Source organism: Hippocampus bargibanti, linkage group LG13 (assembly GCF_051943395.1).
Source record: "Hippocampus bargibanti isolate YZ-2025 linkage group LG13, ASM5194339v1, whole genome shotgun sequence".
Taxonomy (NCBI): domain Eukaryota; kingdom Metazoa; phylum Chordata; class Actinopteri; order Syngnathiformes; family Syngnathidae; genus Hippocampus; species Hippocampus bargibanti.
In genome coordinates, this window is record NC_142746.1 from 502,933 (window position 1) to 523,514 (window position 20,582).

Consider the following 20,582-nt stretch of genomic DNA (forward strand, 5'->3'; position numbering starts at 1 on the left):
ATATTTATTTATTTTTAATTAAGGGTGTACCTACCACAAATGCTACCATGCTTAATTTACGGTAAATATCCGTGGCTGAAGATTTTGCTCCAGTTGTCGTTTGCAGTTGTCATGGTGCACAATGCATTGTTTGCGTTACGTTGTCTCCTACAAGACCACTGAGCGCCTTTCATAACTCTCAAGTACACTTTACAGAAAATACATTGACGTGATCAAAAGACTGCTACAGTGTGTCCTTTCTCGGTCAGGGGCGGTCCTTCAGTGATGTGACGTGAGGACTCGTCACCAACTCAAAAACAAGTCTTCTGGAATATTCAGCGTGAGTCTTAAAACGTAAACTATAGCTATATGCGGTGGAATCTTTGTAAAATACGCTCAGTCGAAGTCATTTGAAGCCATTTATGGACACAACTTGTCCAGAGACGTCGGTTGTCCTTTAATGCTTTCGTATATCTGGGCCAAACACTCCCTCCAAATGCTCCTGGCCCGGCGGCCCTCTGTCAAATTTTAGAACCCATTGTGGCCCGCGGGTCAAAACGTTTGCCCACCCCTGAACTAGACCATGACTGCAATTTCAAAATGGCCGATTGTAACAACCGGATAAAATGGATGACAGTCAGCCAGTCAGCGTGCGTGCGTGCGTGCGTGCGTGAGGCCTTTGGGGCTTTTTGATGAAGAAAAATCACCATGGGGGGGAAGCAAAAGTCTTCCCCTCACTTGAGCTAGGTGGTGCGAAGAAGCGCAGACGGACGATCGATTGTTTCTTGCCAAACAAGCCGCACCGGGACGCCATTTTCCGCCCCCTCCGGCGCCCACAGAAAAACGGCGTTCACTCTCTCGGGAGCCGCCCGCTGCCAAATTGCGCCTCGTCACGTCGTTCCGCAGGGATTGGTCAAGACCTTCAAGGTTTTGATTCTTCATTTTGGGGCTCGACCTGACAGGCTTGTTGGAAAAAGTGACACTTGGAAGTGGTTTTTGAGAACTAAATGTTTTGGTTGCGTGGAGATTGTTGGGAAATCTCGGCAAAGAGACGAGCTTGTCACAGTCAAATGGGGGCTAAAAACTCATGCTGCTGCTTTCATTTACTCCTCATCTGAACATGAGGATCTGGAAGATTAACGCCTTACTGTAAATAGTCGTTTTTTGGGGGGACTAAAAACGCCTTACTATACATCACAGGTGTCAAAGTCAAGGCCCGCGGGCCAAATCCAGCCCACCACATCATTTTTTTCGGCCCGCGAAAGCAAATCAAACTTGTTAAATTCCATGATGATTGCTAAAATCTGAGCCAAAATGTCATCTTTTTGGATGTCAACCACAATAAAAGTCATTATTCTTGACTTCAGATTTGAAAACGAGTTAGTCATTAATTTGCTGTGTGCTCTATATGGAATATTTGAAGGGATTTAAACATTCTAATGGGTTCCCCAAATTCATAACGGCCCTCGAGAGAAAACCAGAACTACAATGTGGCCCGCGGCAAAAAATGACTTTGACAGCCCTGCTATACATGGTCAAAAACATCTGACTATACATGGTTATTTTTTGGGGGGTAAAAACGTCTTACTATACAAGGTTGGTTTTTTTGCGACTAAAAAGGTCTTACTGGACAAGGTCTTTTTAGGGGGGGCTAAAAACGGCTTACGATACATGGTTGATTTTTTAGGGTTAAAAATACCTTACTATACATGATCGTTTTTACTATACTATACTATACAATCTGTTTTTAATGAAGACACCGTCACCCCACGGTCGACCTCGATACCCAGTGCCTACCCAACAAATCCCTCCCCTCCCCCCGGCAAATCCCCTCCCGGTTGGACTACTTGTGATCTCCATTGGCCCGTTTGAAGTATTGCGTCTCATTAGCACACTTTAGAATTGAGTTCATGGGCCGCACGCCTGCAGATGTTTGCGAGCCCCTCCCCCCACGCAGACCCCCCGCCCCCTCCGGCTTAATTGCCGCTGCTTGATTAGACGAAAAACTATTTTTTTTGTGCCCCACTTTTAACAAGGCGGCATCACTGCGAATTAGCGCCGGCTAACGTACGCGACAGCTGGACGCGTCTGAAACGCAACAGAACGGACGCGGGCAGAGACTTGACCTTTGCGGGACTCCTGAGACCAAGTCGGTCAACGTCTGGACTTTGATTGATCGACTTCACCGCAGAAAATTCCTTGACCCCGATGCATGAAAGACGCTGAAACGAATCAGTCAAGCAATGCGAGGTTTTCACTGCTAATGGAGACCAAAGGTGAAGAAGCCAGTGGCGTCGAAGGCGGCTCTCACTTGAGGTTCACCTGAAGGGTCTTCAGCAGAAGGCGTTGACGCTAACGCTTTTACTGATGGCTGACGTTTATTTTGTCTTCTAATGACATAAAATACATTCTAGGTACAGTGATACCTCAGCTTACGAACATAATTGGTTCCCAGAAAGTGTGTGTAAGGCTAAAAGTTCATCTGCCAAACATTCATTTCCCATAAGAAACCATTAACAAATGAGAATAATCCATGCCCAGGTCCCTATAAAACCTCATTTTCAACTAAATAAGCCTTAAAACTACACAAAATTCACCTTATTTTATGTCTAATAAATGTGCTATGGTATTATAATTAAAGACATAAACTGTACTTTATAATAAAGTGGTTTGATTGACCTTTGTGATGGTCGTTGATGTAGTTGCCTCTTGATGATAGCCGAGTGAAGTTTTTCAACCTCTTCTATTGCCTGAGACTGTTGCTTAGACAACACAGAAGCCACACGTAGCAATGGTTGACTTAGCAAACTGGTAATGGGACGCTAAGTCACATAAACGCACACCTCGTTGGTGTTTTTTGATGATCTCCTTCTTCTGCTCGACTGGTGTTTTCTTTTGTGTCCTCTTCGGCTGAACACTAGCCTGTGGTGGGGTCTTTTTCAGTCCCATAATGGCAAAACGATAACAAACCACGTCTGCACTCAGAGAGGGGGTGTGGAAAACTAGTCCGCCAGCCACCGTGGCGCTGTCCGAGCGTGTGGTTTGTGGTTCTTCCGCCGAAAACAAATCCGCCAGTCACCGTGGTGCTCCTCGTGGTTTGGTTCGTTTACCGAAAACTAGTTTGTATGCCAAGATTACATTCTCGCCAATTTACTGTTCGTAAAGCCAAAAGTTTGTAAACTAAAGCGTTCGTAAGATGAGGTATCACTGTTCCTTTTTTAAAATGTATTGTTAGCACTAGCGAGCTAACCGTTTGCGCTACGAAGCCCATGTCGAATTTCTACTGCCGTCCTGATTCGTCGCATCTCCTGGCAGGCGAGCCGGCGGTAGCTCGGGAGAACAACTGCCTGAACGCGGCCAAGGCCTGCAACCTGAACGACACGTGCAAGAAATACCGCTCGGCCTACATCAGCCCGTGCACCAGCCGCGTCTCCACCGCCGAAGTTTGCAACAAGAGGAAATGCCACAAGGCCCTCCGCCAGTTCTTTGACAAGGTACCCGAGACCGCGCCGCCGATTGAGGTCTCAAGCCTCTCTCAGAATCAGAAAGCCTAGGAGCTAGCTACCGAGCTAGCTGGCTAGCAGGTTGTTAGCTAACTAGCTATACAGATGCAAATATAATCTCTGAAGATGGAGGACATTGACCCCTGAAAGGAAAAGCCAGCTATCGATTAGCTATTTAGTTAGCAATTGGCTATTTAGTTAGCAATCTATTCTTAATCTATTATTAATAATAATAATAATAATATTACATTCAATTTATTAGCGCCTTTCAAAACTCTCAAGGTCACTATACAGTCACAGGATAGGTTTTTATTCCTGTGGGTGAGCAGCGGCAGCCACACGCGCCAGCGTTCACTCAACCCAGAAGTAACTCAAATGGCTAGAAAGCTAGCTAAGAGATAGCTAATGATAATAATAATAATCATCATAATAATAATACATTTCATTTACAAGCGCTCTTCAAAACTCCCAAGGTCACTTCACAGTCACAGGACAAGTTAGATAGCTAGCCATTAGCTAGCTAGATAGCCAACAGCTAGCTAGCTAGCGATACAGTAAATCCAAAATGTTTTTTTTTAATTTAAAAGTTGTTAGCTATCTATTAGCAAGCTAGCTTTCTATCTCTGCTCACCCACAGAAAAACTCCTGTGAATGTAAAGTGACCTTGAGAGTTTTGAAATGATGATGATGATGATTATTATTATTATTATTATTATTATTATTAGTAGTAGTAGTAGTAGTAGTAGTAGTAGTAGTATAAGTATTGGTATGAGTATTAATATTAGTATTAGTTATATCACTAGCTAGCTAGCTATCTATTAGTGAGTTAGCTTTCTATCTATGCTCACCCACAGAAAAACTGATCCTGTGACTGTAAAGTGAGCGTGAGAGTTTTGAAAGGCGCTTAGAAATGAAATGGATTATGATGACGATGATGATTATGATTAGTCTGCATGACGGCCGTCCATTTTGTGTGTGTGTCAGGTAGCTCCCAAGCACAGCTACGGGATGCTATTCTGCTCGTGCCCGCTGAGCGACCAGACGGCGTGCTGGGAACGGCGGCGCCAGACCATCGTGCCCGTTTGCTCCTACGAGGAGAAACAGAAGCCCAACTGCTTGGAACTGCAGGCCTCCTGCAACACCAACTACATCTGCAGGTGCAGACCAAAAAAACATTGACGGACTTCTGGCGGCGCGCTTTGATCTGATGGATGTGGGTGGCCTCACGCAGTTGACCTTCTTGACCTCGGGCAGCTGGCTCGTGCTCATGACGCTACGCTAATTCGCTGATGTCAGCGTCTGCATTCCTCTGGGTCTCCAGAGCTTCCAGAATGAAGTTGAGGCATCATAAATGAGTTCCATTTGGAGCCGGGCCACATTAGCTAACACTGGCACGCGAACGTGCCTTTACAGAATCGGCGGTCAATTGGGAAGTCACGCTAGCGCTACTGACTTGCTCCGCCGCCATAACACATGCCGCCAGTTCATTTGGCAGGTGGAGGAAAGAGAGAGAGATGAATTCAAGTCCGACGTTTCGCCTCCACCTCCACCTCCATATGTCAAACATTTGGGAACCATATATGTACATACATATATAGAAAAAAGAGTGAGAAACACGGATATAGATATAGAAATAGATAAATATATGGATATGCGTAGATCTACAAGGATATATCTATCTATCTATATATATGTACCTATCTACCTATATATATATATAGATAGATAGATAGATAGATAGATAGATAGATAGATAGATAGATAGATAGATAGATAGATAGATAGATAGATAGATAGATAGATAGATAGATAGATAGATAGATAGATAGATAGTGGTGCCTCGGTTCTCGAATGGCTCACAGTTCGAACAAAATATTCGAGATATTCTTCCTTTGTAGTTCGAACGCCGGTTCGGCGCGTGAGTGCGTACGCGAGGGTGGGGTGCTGAGCGGCGTACGGGTGTATCGCTCTCTCCGTGACCAACTGTTGTCGCTTGCGGACGTGCTGCGTTTTGCTCTAGCGTTTAATATAGGTGTACGAAGAGTTTTAGCCCCTAATCATGCTTCCAAAGAAAGTAAGTGCTGCTACAAGTGACAAAAGAAAAGTAGTGCGTACAACTATTGCATTTAAGAAAGAAATCATCGCAAAATATGAAGGAGGTGTGCGAGTGTCTGATCTGGCTAGGGAATACAGCATGGCGAAATCTACGATCAGTACGATATTAAAGAAAAGGAGGCTGTGAAATCTAGTGATGTGACTTTGGGAGTGAGAGCAAGTGTCATTGGATAGATATTTGAAGAGAAAAGAACATCCTGTAGCCGAGTCATCCGTAGCGAGAGTGACGGCAGCTGACTCGTCGGAACGTAGTGGAATGTTTGGCATCCCAAAACAGACACATACTAACCAAGCAGGATGTTTATTCACAAATAAAAGAAAACACGGCGAGTAAGAAGGCAGGGGGTGATCCGACCCGCTTACTACGCCAAAAAGCAAATGGCACAGGGTGCAAAATGATGCAATCCCGTAAGATGACATCAATTTACGGGACGCGGGGAAAATAACTCGGACCGGATACACTCGCGCATCGAAGGAAGAGTCCAGCTACGGTGGTGAGTTGAGTCAATTATCCGGCATTGGCGAGGTGATCGCGAACCGTATAAATGCCCTGTGTCCGTGATTAGTGAATTGACAGCAGGTGGAGAACGACCGGGAGAGGCAGCCCCCTCGCCCCCCTGTCAACTCGCAAGTGACAGGAGCAAAGAGGTGGTTTTGGTGTTCGAACAAATCGCTTTTCGAACAGGGTCCCGGAACGGATTATGGTCGAGAACCGAGGTACCACTGTATATAATACATTTAATTTACAAGCGCCTTTCTGGAAGTGAGTTCCAGAGTTTGGGAGCGGAGCGGCTGAAAGCTCTGCATCCCATTGTTGTGAGACGGGCAGAGGGCATATAGAGGTGGAGGGAGGAAGAGGATCTGAGGGCCCGAGAGGGAACGGAGATTTGAATTGGGTCAGACAGATAGGGAGGGGCAAGGTTATGGATGGCTTTAAATGTAAACAGAAGTATCTTGAATTCAATACGGAGCCAGTGGAGCTGTTGGAGGATAGAAGTGATGTGGTGAAATGAGGGTTTTTTTGTGATGATCCGGGTTGTGGAATTTTGGACTAGTTGGAGTTTATGGAGACATTTTTGATTGCCCCCTAAAAGAAGTAAATTACAATAATCGATACGGGAGGTGACGAGACTGTGGACGAGGATAGCAGAGGTGTGAGGGGTGAGAGAGGGACGGAGACCATTGATATTGCGGAGGTGGAAATATGCAGACCGAGTCATGTTATTTATATGGGAGTGAAAAGATAGTGAGCTATCGAGGATGACACCCAGGCTATTGACCTGAGGGGAGGGGGACACGCTTGAACTGTCAATGGTGAGAGAGAAACTGGTTGCTTTGTGAAGGGTGGATTTTGTATATACAGTAAAGTCTCGTTATATCGATGTCGGGTATATCGATAGTACTGCTGATTACGATACTATTTCTATGAACGCAAGGAGAAAATTTACATGCCGCAGGATCGGATATATTGATAGTCCGGTTATATCGATATTTTTTCCGACTCCCGAGAATATCGATATAACGAGACTTTACTGTATATATATATATATATATATATATATATATATATATATATATATATATATATATATATATATATATATATATATAGATATATATATATATAGATATATATATATATATATATATATATATATATAGATATAGATATAGATAGATAGATAGATATAGATATATATATATAGATAGATAGATAGACAGTTATATGGACATATATAGATATATGTATATGGACATCTATAGATATAAATATACGTATATGTAGATATAAATATAGATGGATATAGATATACAGGTATATGGATAAATACGTATAGATATAGATATAGATATAATGTAGATATGGATATATATATATAGATGGATATGGATCAGATATAGATACACAGGTATATAGATAGATGTAGATATATACAGTAAATAGATCCAGATATAGATAGAGGATGGATATAGATCTAGCTAAATGTATCTCGGCAAATAACCTGCTGATCATTTTTGGCCACGTTTCAGGTCGCGTCTAGCCGACTTCTTCGCCAACTGCCAGTCGGAACCGCGCTCGCGATCGGGTTGCCTGAAGGAAAACTACGCAGACTGTTTGCTGGCTTATTCAGGCCTCATCGGTGAGTTGTCGCTTTCCTACTCGGAGGAAGCTATTACTTTGGTTCTTTAGCATTAGCATGTTAGCCGTAAAATTGCTACCACGGATGTTTTTAGCCGTACGGCTTTGAACTAACCCCTGTTTAAAACACGTTATGAATCTGTGTGTTTTTTGGGGGGAGGAGGGGCCTGGAACGGATTGATGTCATTTCAGTTGATTGCAATGGGGAAGAGTGATTTGGATGAGCCAGAAAATTGAGTTGCGAGCTCGGAACGAATTAAAGGAGGATGTAAGCCCGAGAAGCAGATAAGAGCCCTCTCAACTTTGTGAACTCGTCGCCCCTCACACACATACTCGCACATGCTCCCCCGCCCTCATTAACCCCTCGCTCACCCCTCCCCTGACAAACAAGTGCAGTCTCACCAAGTCTTTGTGGTGTCCCCCCCTGTACTCCCCCGCACCCCCAGAGACAAAAGGCTCAAGGTTTTGGATCGAGGCCAGTGGCGGGGAGCCGTCTTTTTTTTTGGGGGGGGGGGGGGGATCACTAACTGAAGCAATTTACTGGTTCTGGCCTGCCTCTGCCCTCCAACAGTATCAATGCACTTACAGCGCTGTTGTCACCAAGCACACACACACACACACACACACACACACACACACGCACACACACACACACACACACACACACACACACACACACACACACACACACACACACACACACACACACACACACACATATTTTGTTCTTTTTTTCTTTTGGGGTGGTAAGAATCCATTTTAGGAGTCCCTTTCTGCACAAATCAGCCTTGCTTGAGTGTCTTTGTCCGAAAGGTACCACCTAAGGGCCACAAAATAGAGGGAGGAAGAACAAATAGTGGAGCGAAAGATGAATTTTGCCACCCCGTTTGTCACTGTCAATGACTTTTGGGCTAGGAAACGACTGTATTTTTTGGTGTCTAAGGCACAAAAAAAAAGCCTTAATTGTCTTGATCCCGCGTCTTAGATGTGAAATCATATCGTGCCACAACAGGTCTTGTAATTTTCAGCATCCCCATAGAAGAAATAGTGAGCAACCCCAGCCTCTACTGTAGCGCCTATTCATGTGGATGTCTTATATTTGGACACATTTTACTGTAGATATTAGATTAGGATAACTTGAATGTATGTATATATTATATTTGGAAAGCTTTTACATACATATATATTATATTTGGAAACCGATCTATTTCTATATTGCATTTGGAAAACATATATTTGTATATTATATTTGGAAACATTTTCTATATTTATATATTTGGAAAACATGAATATATTTGTATATTATATTTGGAAAACTAATACATGTGTATATTATATTTGGAAACTAATATATTTGTATATTATATTTGGAAAATTAATACATGTGTATATTATATTTGGAAACTAATATATTTGTATTATATTTGGAAAACTGATATATCTCTAGATGATATTTGGAAAACTGATGTATTTATATATTATATTTGGAAAACTTTAATATATTTATATGTTATATATGTGAAAGTTTTCTATATTTATATATTATATTTCGACAACTATTATATGTATATATTATACAGTGAGACCTCAGCTTACGAACACCTTACCTTACAAACTTTTCGGTTTACAAACGTCACAATTATGAAAATTAAACCTTTGTGTGCGTGTTGATCCCCTCATCACCGATTGCGGGACATTTCAACGAGTCGCTGTCACCTCACTAGTGACATGATTACGACGCCTCGCTGTGTCTTGTGCTGGCAAGTTCAAGAGTTTGCTTTGCCGAGGTGATTGTTAGCAGTGTTAGTTTGGTGCTTTGGTGATCGCGAATGTGCTGGACGGATCGCCCCGCCCGCCTTCTTTTGTCGCGTTTTATTCTGCGTCCGCGGAATCATCGGACTCGCGCCTTTTGTTGTAATAAAATCTCTGCGGATGGTTCGAATTGAAAAGTAAGTCTTGGTCAGTGTGCGCAGCCTTCCTAAAGATTCCTTTTTTTTGCGCTCTGTCCTCTTTTATAATCACAGTAAAGTCTGGTTATATCGATATCTGTTATATCGATAGTACTGCTTATTACGATACTATTTCTATGAACGCAAGGAGAAAATTTCCATGCCGCAGGATCGGATATATCGATAGTCCGGTTATATCGATATTATATCGATATTTATTGATATATATCGAGTCGATCCCGAGAATATCGATATAACGAGACTTTACTGTACTTTACAATCCAAAAAGGCTAGTTGGTTCTCTTTAATGTCCTCGCGAGTAAATTTCATGTTGATGTCTACCGAGTTGAGTCCTTGAAAATACGGTAATGGATGTTTGGGCAATTGAAACGGGTTGCCATTAAATGTTGCTTTGAGCTAATTTTGTCATGAATCATCTCCCCATGAATGCAATGAATGGAATACATGGCCCCCTTTGGCCCCCATTTGTCGGCAGGCACGGTGATGACCCCCAACTACCTTCGCTCCCCCAAGATCAGCGTGTCGCCGTACTGCCACTGCAGCAACAGCGGCAACAGCAAAGACGAATGCGACAAGATGGCCACCTTCTTCGCCGACAACGTTTGCCTGCGTGAGTGCCAAGCGTGCGGCCAAACGGGCCCGACGACGTGCGATCATGCGCTCGGGATAATCGGGGCCCTTTTTATCTGCGCGTCAGCCATTTGCTAAAGAAGACGAGAGTTTGAAAGTGGCTTCAATGGAGATCATTATTTGCGAACACAAGGGGCAGAATAATAAACAGGAAAGTGATAACATTAAGAGGAAAGGAAGAAGTAGAAAAACAAAATATATGAGCTGCTGTAAAGGCAGCGACACTTGCGCCGCCCTCTTGAAGTTAAAACCTAGCTAGCTAGCTATTTTTTATCTATTTGCTATCTATTCGCTATCTAACTAGCTAGCTGGCTACTTAGCTATTGATATATTTGCTATCTATTCGCTATCTAACTAGCTAGCTGGCTACTTAGCTAGCTATCTGTTTGATATCTATGCGCTATCTAACTAGCTAGCTAGTTCGCTATCTATTAGTTATCTATTAGATAGCTAGCTAACTATCAATGAGTTATTCCGGGTTGATTGAAGGCTGGCGCATGTGGCTGCCGCTGCTCACCCGCAGAAAAACAATACTGTGACTGTAAAGTGACCTTGAGAGTTTTGAAAGGCGCTTAGAAATGAAATGTATTATTATTATTATCTCATCTCATCTCATTTTCCGTACCGCTTATTCCTCATTTATTTTATTATTATTATTATTATTATTATTATTATTATTATATAAAAGGCGGCGACATTATTATTTTTTTTCTCTGGTGGCCATTTTGGCAAAGGTCCCGGAAGGTCAACAGCGAGGCGTGCTTTCGCAATCGACGCCATCAACTATTATTTCCTAACGGGGACGTCCCAAACGAGGTCCTGATTGACGCTTCAAGTCAGCCGCTTGGATTCACGGCACTCGGCTCCGGGAAAAAAAATGGCGTCTTGGAGTTTGCCGCCATTTTTTTTAATGCTTCTGATTGTGTTTGAAAAATCAAAGCGTTATGATGTGTTCGGACACACTGGGAAATTTACAGTCCGGCTCAGGAATGACAGTTTTTTTTTTTTTTTTTTTTTTTACACAAATGCTAAATAGCTCCTCTGACCTGACCTCTATCTCACCTACATGGACAGGCAAGGCCATCCAGGCGTTTGGGAACGGCACGGACATGGTCGTGTGGCCCCCCATTGGCCCCGTCCAGGAAAGCACCACCGCCACCGCCGCGACGTCGCCGCACCAACGCAAGCGTAACAACGTAGACAACCACATCGACAGTGACTCGGGAATCGACCACTTCTGCGGGAGTCTGCAGGTGCTCGTCTGTCCGTCCGATTGTCCGTCCTCGAGTGTGGAGTAGCGCCGTTCCCGCCGGCGGGAATCGGGCCTGCGCAGCTGATGAAACGGAGCCGCGGCGAGTGGCAATCGTGCCCGCGGGCAGGAAGTCTGTCACTGATGTCCCCTTTGTGATCACACAAATGCACAACAATCTGGCCTGAAAAAAAATAATTCGCTAGCTACCTAGCTAATTAACCATCTTGTTAGCTAACTAGCTAGGTAGCTAGACAGACAGATAGATAGATATGACAGCTACCTAGCTAGCAAACTAGATACCAAGCTACCTAGCAAGCAAACTAGACACCGAGTTACCTAGCTAGCAAACTAACTGTATAGCTAACTAGCTAGATACAGTAAAGTCTCGTTATATCGATATTCTCGGGAGTCCGAAAAAATATCGATATAAACGGGACTATCGATATATCCGATATCGATATAACGAGACTTTACTGTAATTAATAATCTTGCTACCGAGCTAGTTAATTAACCATCTAGCTACCTAGCTAGCAAAGTAGACACCAAGCTACATAGCTAGCTAATTAACATCTATCTACTTACCTAGCTAGCTAACTGAACACCTAGCTAGCAAACTAGACACCTGGCTACCTAGCTATCTAATTAACCATCTACCTACCTAGCTAGCTAACTAAACATCTAGCTAGCAAACTAGACACATAGCTACCTATCTAGCTAATTAAGCATCTAGCTACCTAGCTAGCTAACTTAACACCTAGCTAGGATCTAGACACCTAGCTACCTGGCTAGCAAACTAACCATCTAGCTACCGAGCTACCTAATTAACCATCTATCTATCTACCTACCTAGCTTGGATTGGATTGGTTTGCCTTTATTAGTCAGGCAGTGGAGAAATGTACATTTCACGGCAGCAAAGTTATGAAAGAAATGAAAGTAGAAAAACAAAATACAGGAGCTGCTGGAAAGGCAGCCACTCTCGCGGCGCCGTCTTGAAGTGAAAAGAACAAAAAAACTAAATAACAAATAACACAATGACAACTATCTAGTTAGCCTTGCAAGCTACCTAGCCAGCTATCGATCCATCTAGCTACCTAGCTAGCTAACTAGCTAGCTAGCTGATGGATGGATGGATAGCTAGCTCGATACTTTCTAAATATATAATGGGCCAGGGCATTTCCTGTCACCTTTGATTGCGCAATTGAAACAGCTTGAGCACAATTCAAATGGAAAAGGCCGTCCGAATTTCTTCTACGTCAGCTAACGCTTGTACGCTTGTACGCAGACGTCGCCCGTGGGCTTGACGTTGCGCTTCGTATGGAAATGTGCTGTATGCTAATGTGACTTTTGGCCTCATCCAGGTATTATTGCAAACGCAAGGCAGGAACACGTGTCCTCTTTGTTTGTTTTGTTCTTTGAATTGGAAATAATAATAATAATAATAATCCATTTCATTTCTCAAGGTCACTTTACAATCACAAAATCGATTTTCCGCGGGTGAGCAGCGGCAGCCACATGCGGCAGCATTCACTCAACCTGGAAGCAACTCAAATAGATAGAAGGCTAGCTAGCTAACAGACAGCTAATAAATAGCCAGGTAGACAGTTAGCTAAGTAGCTAGATAGCCATGTAGCTAATAAATAGCCAGATACCTAGCTAGGTAGCTAGCCGGACAGCTAATAGATAGCAAATAGATAGCCAGCTAAGAAGTCACGTGAAGATCGTTTGTTTTTTTTAGTTGGGAGGGTTGAGTACTGAGACTCGACAACCAATTTGATTTTTTTAGGCCGATGCCAATTCTGTCAGAACTAATTCCGCTAACCAATTAATGGGCCAACGAATGTTAAATATACATCGAATATAAAGATATGAATTACAGTCACGGCTTTGGAATGTGTATTTCATTTATTTTATTGGCTTTTTTTTTTTTTACAAAACTCAGTCCTTTCATGTTTGATCATCTTTACAACAGAGAGAAAGAAAATGGCGGATCTTTTGACTTTATTCTGTGGAGTAAATGTTCAAATTGGATTGGATTGAATTGGATTTACCATTATTAGTTTCGCACTGGAGACATTTACATTTCATAGTAGCAAAGTTATGAAAAGAATAGGAGAGGAAAGAAAGAAGTAGAAAAACAAAATACATGAGCTGCTGAAAAGCCAGCTACTCTCGCGGCGCCATCTTGAAGTCATTGAAGCTATTAGCTAACTATTAGCGGATGAGATTGCCACAAAACAGTTCGGAATTCATTGTGCTGCTTTCTATTATGGTCTGTTTATTATTTTATGGTGCAGGTTTGCCTGATTTACGGTGGTTAATATTTTGTCGATTTGTATTGTATATACATAGTACACCAGCTATCTAGCTGGCTAGCTAGCTAGATAGCTTTCTATCTATTTGAGTTAGTGAGTGAACGTTGGCGCGTGTGACTGCTGCTGCTCACCCACAGAAAAACTTATCCTGTGACTGTAAAGTGACCTTGCGAGTTTTGAATTATTATTATTATTATTATTATTATTAAATGAAAACATTCAAAACTAGCTCACTGTAGTGCGCTGATTCACAGGAAGTGAAACCCAGGAAGTGTCGTAGCTGCTGACTACTATTTTAATTATAATTGTCATATTTTTTTCAACAGGCTCAGAAGTTGAAATCCAACTCCAGCGCCGACAGCGTCTTCTGCGTGGTGAGTTGCCTTCCTTCATTCATTCATTCATTCATTCATTCTCTGGGAAATTGCGCTCGTGCTGAGTTTTTGCTCATCAAACCCTCTTGGAAGTCAAATGTGCTCATAAAGCTAAGGTGTCACATGACCTGCCATGACTCCGCCCACTATGTGGACATCCTTCCAGGCAGGTTCACAGCAAATGTCAGAGTAGTAGCATCGGTGACATTTCAGAGTGCCTAGCCACAGATGACCTTGCCTGTTAGCTCGCAGCTTTATTAGCTTACGCTAGCACACACACACACACACATGCGCAAGCGCTGAGCTTTCTTCCGTGGCATTTAGCGTTAATCAAAACAACCTTTTGATGCAGCAGCGCGCCGTCAAAGCGGATGAAGTCATTTTTGGCGTCGTTAGCATCGAGTAAGGCCGCCGGCGGGCGTCGTCGGCGGCTTTATTTATCGCAACTTGCATGACCGAGAACAACCAGTTGACGTGCAAGTCGACTTTTGCGACACGCAAAACAAACAAGTGGAAGTCGCTCGTTTCCTTTTGAGCGCCGTATGAAAAATTAGCTGTTTTTAACTCATTCACTGCCAGACGTACAAAAATGTCCACTCCAGTGCCAGGGTTTTTGTCATTGTCACTTGAATTCTAGGACCCGCAGAATATTACGTTTTAGGACTAGATCAACATTCAATGCAGCGTCAGAAACCTGACAATATCTTCTTTCATCAGAAAAAAAGTGATATGGGTCTGCAGTTATCTGAGCTTGAAATGGGGGCATATGTTGAAAATACAATGCAATACATACATACTGGTTTCTGTAGCGCTTTAACAGTTGAAGCTGAAAGAAAGCACTAACATTGCCAGAGGCCATGGCCAGTGCTTGACCGGCACCGCAGCATTAAAAAACAAAAAGTGAATAAATTCGGTATTGACGCTCTACGTCATATTTTCAATTCTCGAATAAATTTGTGAATGACAGTAAATGAGTTCACGTAGCCGAACGAACACAAACAATGATTAACTCAATGACTGCCAGACGATGCGCAAAAATGTCTCCACTCCAGTGCCAGGGTTTTTGTCATTTAGTGAGTTTTAGGATGACATCAACATTCAGTGCAGCGTAAGAAACCTTAAACTTCTCTTCTTTCATCATAAAAAAATAATAATAATAATAATTGATATGGGTCTGAAGTTATCTGACCTTGAAATGAGGGCGGCTGTCTGAAATACAATGCAAAACATACATATTGGCTTATATAGCACAAAAAAGAACAAACAAATTCGGGAAGGACGATGTATTCGCTAAAGGACTCAGTAATTTTTCAGAAACTCCTGCAATGTAAGGTACTGCTACTCCTCTCCTTTTTGTATCTTGAGAATTATTGGTTTCATTCGCTATTCTTTCTTTCTGACATTTGTTGAATGACCACTGAGGGTACCCACAGTTAGTGAGTGCTCTCCTGATATGTTTTGACTCCTTTTCTCTACCTTCAGCGCTAGTTGGTATTAGTTTAGCCCTATGCTGGAGGATTCTGATAACTCCTAGTTTATGTTGTAAAGGGTGGTTAGAGTCAAAAAGTAAGTATTGGTCAGTGTGCGTAGCCTTCCTAAAGACTTCTGTTTTTAGTGCTCTGTCCTCTTTCATAATTACTTTACAATCCAAGAAGACTAGTTGGTTCTCTTGAATGTCCTCACGAGTAAATTTAATGTTGAAGTCTACAGAGTTGAGATGATCTGTGAAGGATTGAATTTCTTGTTTCTTAATTATGACAAAAGTATCGTCCACATATCTAAACCAGTGTCTAGGTTTTGTCCCCGGGAAGGATGTGAGGGCCTGTTTCTCCATCTCTTCCATGTACAGATTAGCCACTATGGGTGAAACTGGTGAGCCCATAGCACAACCATGAATTTGTTTATAAAATTTCACCCTAAATTGAAAAAATTTAGTATTAAGGCAAATTTCCAATAATTGGCAGATGTGGTCCGGTTTAAAGCGAGCTAACTTTCTATCTATTTGTTATACAGGGTTGAGTGAACGCTGGTGGCTGCCACTGCTCACCAACTGATTTTTTTTCTGTGACTACCTAAATAGCTATTTAGCTGGCTACCTAGGTAGCTACGTATTTGCTGTCTATTTGCTATCTAGCTGTCCAACTATTAGCTATCTAGCTGGCTAGCTAACTTACTACCTATTTGAGTTATTCAATTATCCAGCTAACTATCTATGAGTTATCTATTAGCTAGCTGGCTAGCTTTCTATCAATTTGAGTTGAGCGAACGCTGGCGTGTGTGGCTGCCGCTGCTCACCCACAGACAAAACTTATTTTGTGACTGTAAAGGCGCTTAGAAATGAAATGTATTATTATTATTATTATTATATTTTTAATTCCAGAATAAATTTGTGGATGTCAGTGAATGAGTTAAAAGTGACTAAATATTTGACGTTAGCATACTTTGTTGTTTGGCGCTCAGGACCCGCAGATGGACGGTCCGAGTACGTCCAACGCCATTGTGAGAAATTCGGGCATCCGCCGCCTACCTTCCGGGACGACCTCTCTGCTGCCCCCGCTGCTGTGGCTGTGGTACTGCGCCCGCCATTTTCCCACTTCATGGCACAACTTGTAGCCTCCAGGCTGAAGCGGCCGACTGCACACACAAAACAACATGAAATTATTTTATTTTTTTTCCGCACTGTGTGAAAGTTCTTTCTTTTTTTTTTTGTTGTTGTTGTTTTACATTCTTGTCACTTTGGGCTGCGGTTGACTTGATGGATCGGTAAGTTTTACTTGTTCAAGAAATATCGGAAATCAACACTTCCGATGTCTTGACGCCATGTACTAAAAACAACAATTCTAATCGGTCATCATTGATGCTAATGAACCGGTTTGGAAAGCCTTCCAGTTGAGTCGTTTCAACAGAAGGAGAATGTTTATGTGGCCGATTTCACAAATCAGGAGGACGTCACGGAAAGGGCACAATCCTCAAAAGCCCCAAATTGGGAAAAAAGGCAAAATAATTATACAAACTTGCAACTACAATGATACCTCAGATTCCGAACTTAATTGGTTCCCAGAAAGTGTGTGTACGTCAAAAAGTGTGTATTCCAAACATTAAGTTCCCATTGGAAACCATTAAAAAGGTCCACATAAAACATCATTTTCTACTAAATAAGCCTTACAACTACACAAAATACACCTTATTTTATGTCTAATAAATGTGCTCTGGTGTTGTAATGAAAGAAATAAACTGTACTGTATAATCAAGTGCTTTGATTGACCTTTGTGATGGTCGTCGATGTAGTTGCCTCTTGATGATATCCGTGTGAAGTTGCCGTGCTGGCTCGGCGATAATACCCTCACTCACACTGTCCCCTGCTAGCTGCTTTTCATTCATCCAAATCAACAAGTTTTTCAACGACTTCTATTGCCTGAGACCGTTGCTTAGACAACGCAGAAACACCATTAGCCACACGTAGCAATGGTCGATTTAGCATGCTGGTACTGGGACGCTAAGTCACACAAACGCACACCTCGTTGGTGTTTTTCCATGTCCTCCGTCTTCTGCTTGACCGCCATTTTCTTTTGTGTCCTCTTCGGCTAAACACTAGCCTGTGGTGGTCCCATAATAGCAAAAGAACTCCACTCGATAACCAACCACGTCTGTACTCAGAGAGCGGGTGTTTCGTCCGCCGAAAACTAGTTGGTATGCCAGGATTGTATTCTCACGAATTTAATGTTCATAAAGCGAAACGTTGGTGAGCTAAAGCGTTCGTAAAATGAGGTATCATTGTAAATACAAATATTAAGACAAAATGGCAACTAACAAGTCGCCATTTTAGGAACATTCCCAGAAATCTTTATTGGCTAATTTTATGGTACACACTCAACATTTAAAAATGGCACCCAAGAAGCCATTTTTGACCCACCAAAAAGTCTCAAGATTCCTGAAAAGTCAGAATAACATTTGAAGAAGCCATTTTTGCCTGATTTTGGCTCTGGATTAGAAATTATACACTTTTTTTTCAAATGACTTTTCATCATAGCGTGAAAAATATTGTCAAGAACGACGTTTCAGTTGTTTACTTTTTTTTTTTTTTTTTTTTTACTTCGGAATAAGATCGATCCCTTCCACGAGACATTGCGTTTTAGCGCCGATGGCACATTAGCCTCATGAGGTCAGCTGCCGTGGCTTCCCAAAGAAACCACCAACTGTTAGCGATGAAATCAAATGTTTCGTTACAGGAGCGCAAAGAACATTCACAAACCTCGTTGGCGGGCACTTTGGAGGCCGTATAGCTAGCAAACTTTATATCAGGGGTCGGGAACCTATGGCTCGCGAGCCATATATGGCTCTTTTGATGATTGCATATGGCCGATAAAACTAAATGCAGTAAAGTCTCGTTATATCGATATTCTCGGGAGTCAGAAAAAATGTCGATATAACCGTACTATCGATATATCCGTGCTGCGCCGAACTGCATTAAAAAAAAAGGGGGGGGGGGGGGACGCGAATACGTAAATGGGGGATTTTTGATATGGCATGTCATTTTCTCATTGGGTTCATGGATTGCGTACCTCGCATGCTTTTTGGACAGTAGTGAAGTGAAAACTTAAACATGCATTAAATAAAAACGTCTTGACACTTTTTTAATGACTATTTCCTTTCGAAAATACAACCAATGCAAAATCCTCACGTTGTTCTATACACACGAGAGAAAACACGGACGCCAGCATGTACAAACATATGAAAAACAGTGATTGTTGCAAGCGATAAAGATATCCGAATACAACGCAATGAAATATATGTATGGAAAACGAAAACTGCAACGTTTTTGCAAAGTATTCTGCGGCACGTCGAACTCTTTCGCGATGGAGGATTTGCTCCTTGTCGGATTCTCCTCGACAGCCATTATTGCCTTGTACTTCGTTCCGAGATCACAATTCTTACGTTTCCTCATGGTTTCAATTGGTGTTGAACAACAGTACTTGATATAACCTCTGCTACGCCTTTTTTATTGTGTTCGCGTATGACAATTCAAAACACGGAAGCTGGTAGAAAATGGCATCTGCTACACTGCGCTGGTCACGTGAGCAAGTCACGTGACCAGCTCCCATACCTTGCGCAGTGTAGCAGACGCCATTTTCTACCACGCGATCAAGTCACTTGACCAAGCCACGTGACAAAACGGCACGACCGATACAGATTTTGATAATGGTGGTACTGTATAGAAACCCCGAAGCAAATATCAATTCACCTTAAGCTGCTTTTGTATCGATATAAATATAGCAAAATGGCCGGCGGGAGATAAAAAAGAGCACCATCGTAACCGGATTATCGTAATAACCATGAATCGTACTAAACGGAACTAATTATACATAAAAAGACTCGGAATGTGCACGGGAAATGAAAATAGTATCGTGATAAGCAGTATTACAACCGATATCGATATAACGAGACTTGACGAGATTGGATGATACTGGCCGTCATGTTGAACCAGGCAAATGCCCCTTTAAATGAGCCCAACGAGTACACAAGATTGAATGCACCGGAGCATTCGCCTTTGAGGAGAGAAAATGTTCTGATTCTAATTAGCAATGAAACAATTCCATCGATGAAACAGTCGAATGTCAGTGACGTTTTAACAAGCCCCATGTCAATATAATTCTGCGAGAAGTAGATTGCAGATAGCAAGTGTGGAAGCTTGTGGGCCGTGTGCAGGCTAGCTAGCAGTAACTTCGCCTCTGGACCGGCAAGTTGACTTTCATTCCGATCGATTTTTACCAATCACGAGGAACGGAAAACCATTCATGTTAACGGTGAGTACTATCACAACGTTATTTTAAATAATACATTCCGACATTTTGTTGAAAAGTAGCCGCCTGGTTAGCTAGCTGTTTGTTACAATGACTCCCGCTAAGCTAAACTTTGCTAATCCAAGATATGGTAAAGGAGACATTCTTGGCGTTGTGATGATAAAAACAACAGCACGAGTCATGCTACTGAAATCATGCCAATACATTTTGTTTTGTTTTTATTTCGGAAAAAAAAAACAAGTCGGCTAGCCACGCGAGCGGCTAGCCCGCATCTCGCTATGCTACCATTTGTTCAGCACCACTTGATGACAGTGCTGAGAAAGCCCAAGTATCATAAAGTTTAGGACCCGAAAAGCTGTTTTGGAAAGGCGTGTTTGTTAACGCAAATGCTGAAATCGATTTCATTTTTCGGGACTTTTTCGGATTCTTTCGTCAACTCGCTTGACAGGAACGATTCTTGTTTTGTACGGAGGGTATACACTCATGTATATTTTTGGCATTTGTGA

General features: G+C 42.3%; 1 protein-coding gene across 1 annotated transcript in view; it reads left to right on the plus strand.

The window, feature by feature from the left end:
• The window catches only part of LOC148888887 (GDNF family receptor alpha-1-like), a 52,987-nt gene extending 34,236 nt beyond the window's left edge, over nucleotides 1–18,751 (plus strand). The window contains exons 4-10 of the mRNA XM_089012602.1: nucleotides 3,295–3,473; nucleotides 4,467–4,639; nucleotides 7,629–7,738; nucleotides 10,183–10,317; nucleotides 11,412–11,590; nucleotides 14,228–14,275; nucleotides 16,736–18,751. Of these exons, the coding sequence (XP_088868728.1) occupies nucleotides 3,295–3,473; nucleotides 4,467–4,639; nucleotides 7,629–7,738; nucleotides 10,183–10,317; nucleotides 11,412–11,590; nucleotides 14,228–14,275; nucleotides 16,736–16,888 (977 nt within the window). The 3' untranslated portion in view covers nucleotides 16,889–18,751. The remainder of the gene's footprint in view (nucleotides 1–3,294; nucleotides 3,474–4,466; nucleotides 4,640–7,628; nucleotides 7,739–10,182; nucleotides 10,318–11,411; nucleotides 11,591–14,227; nucleotides 14,276–16,735) is intronic.
• Nucleotides 18,752–20,582: the final 1,831 nt, after the last annotated feature.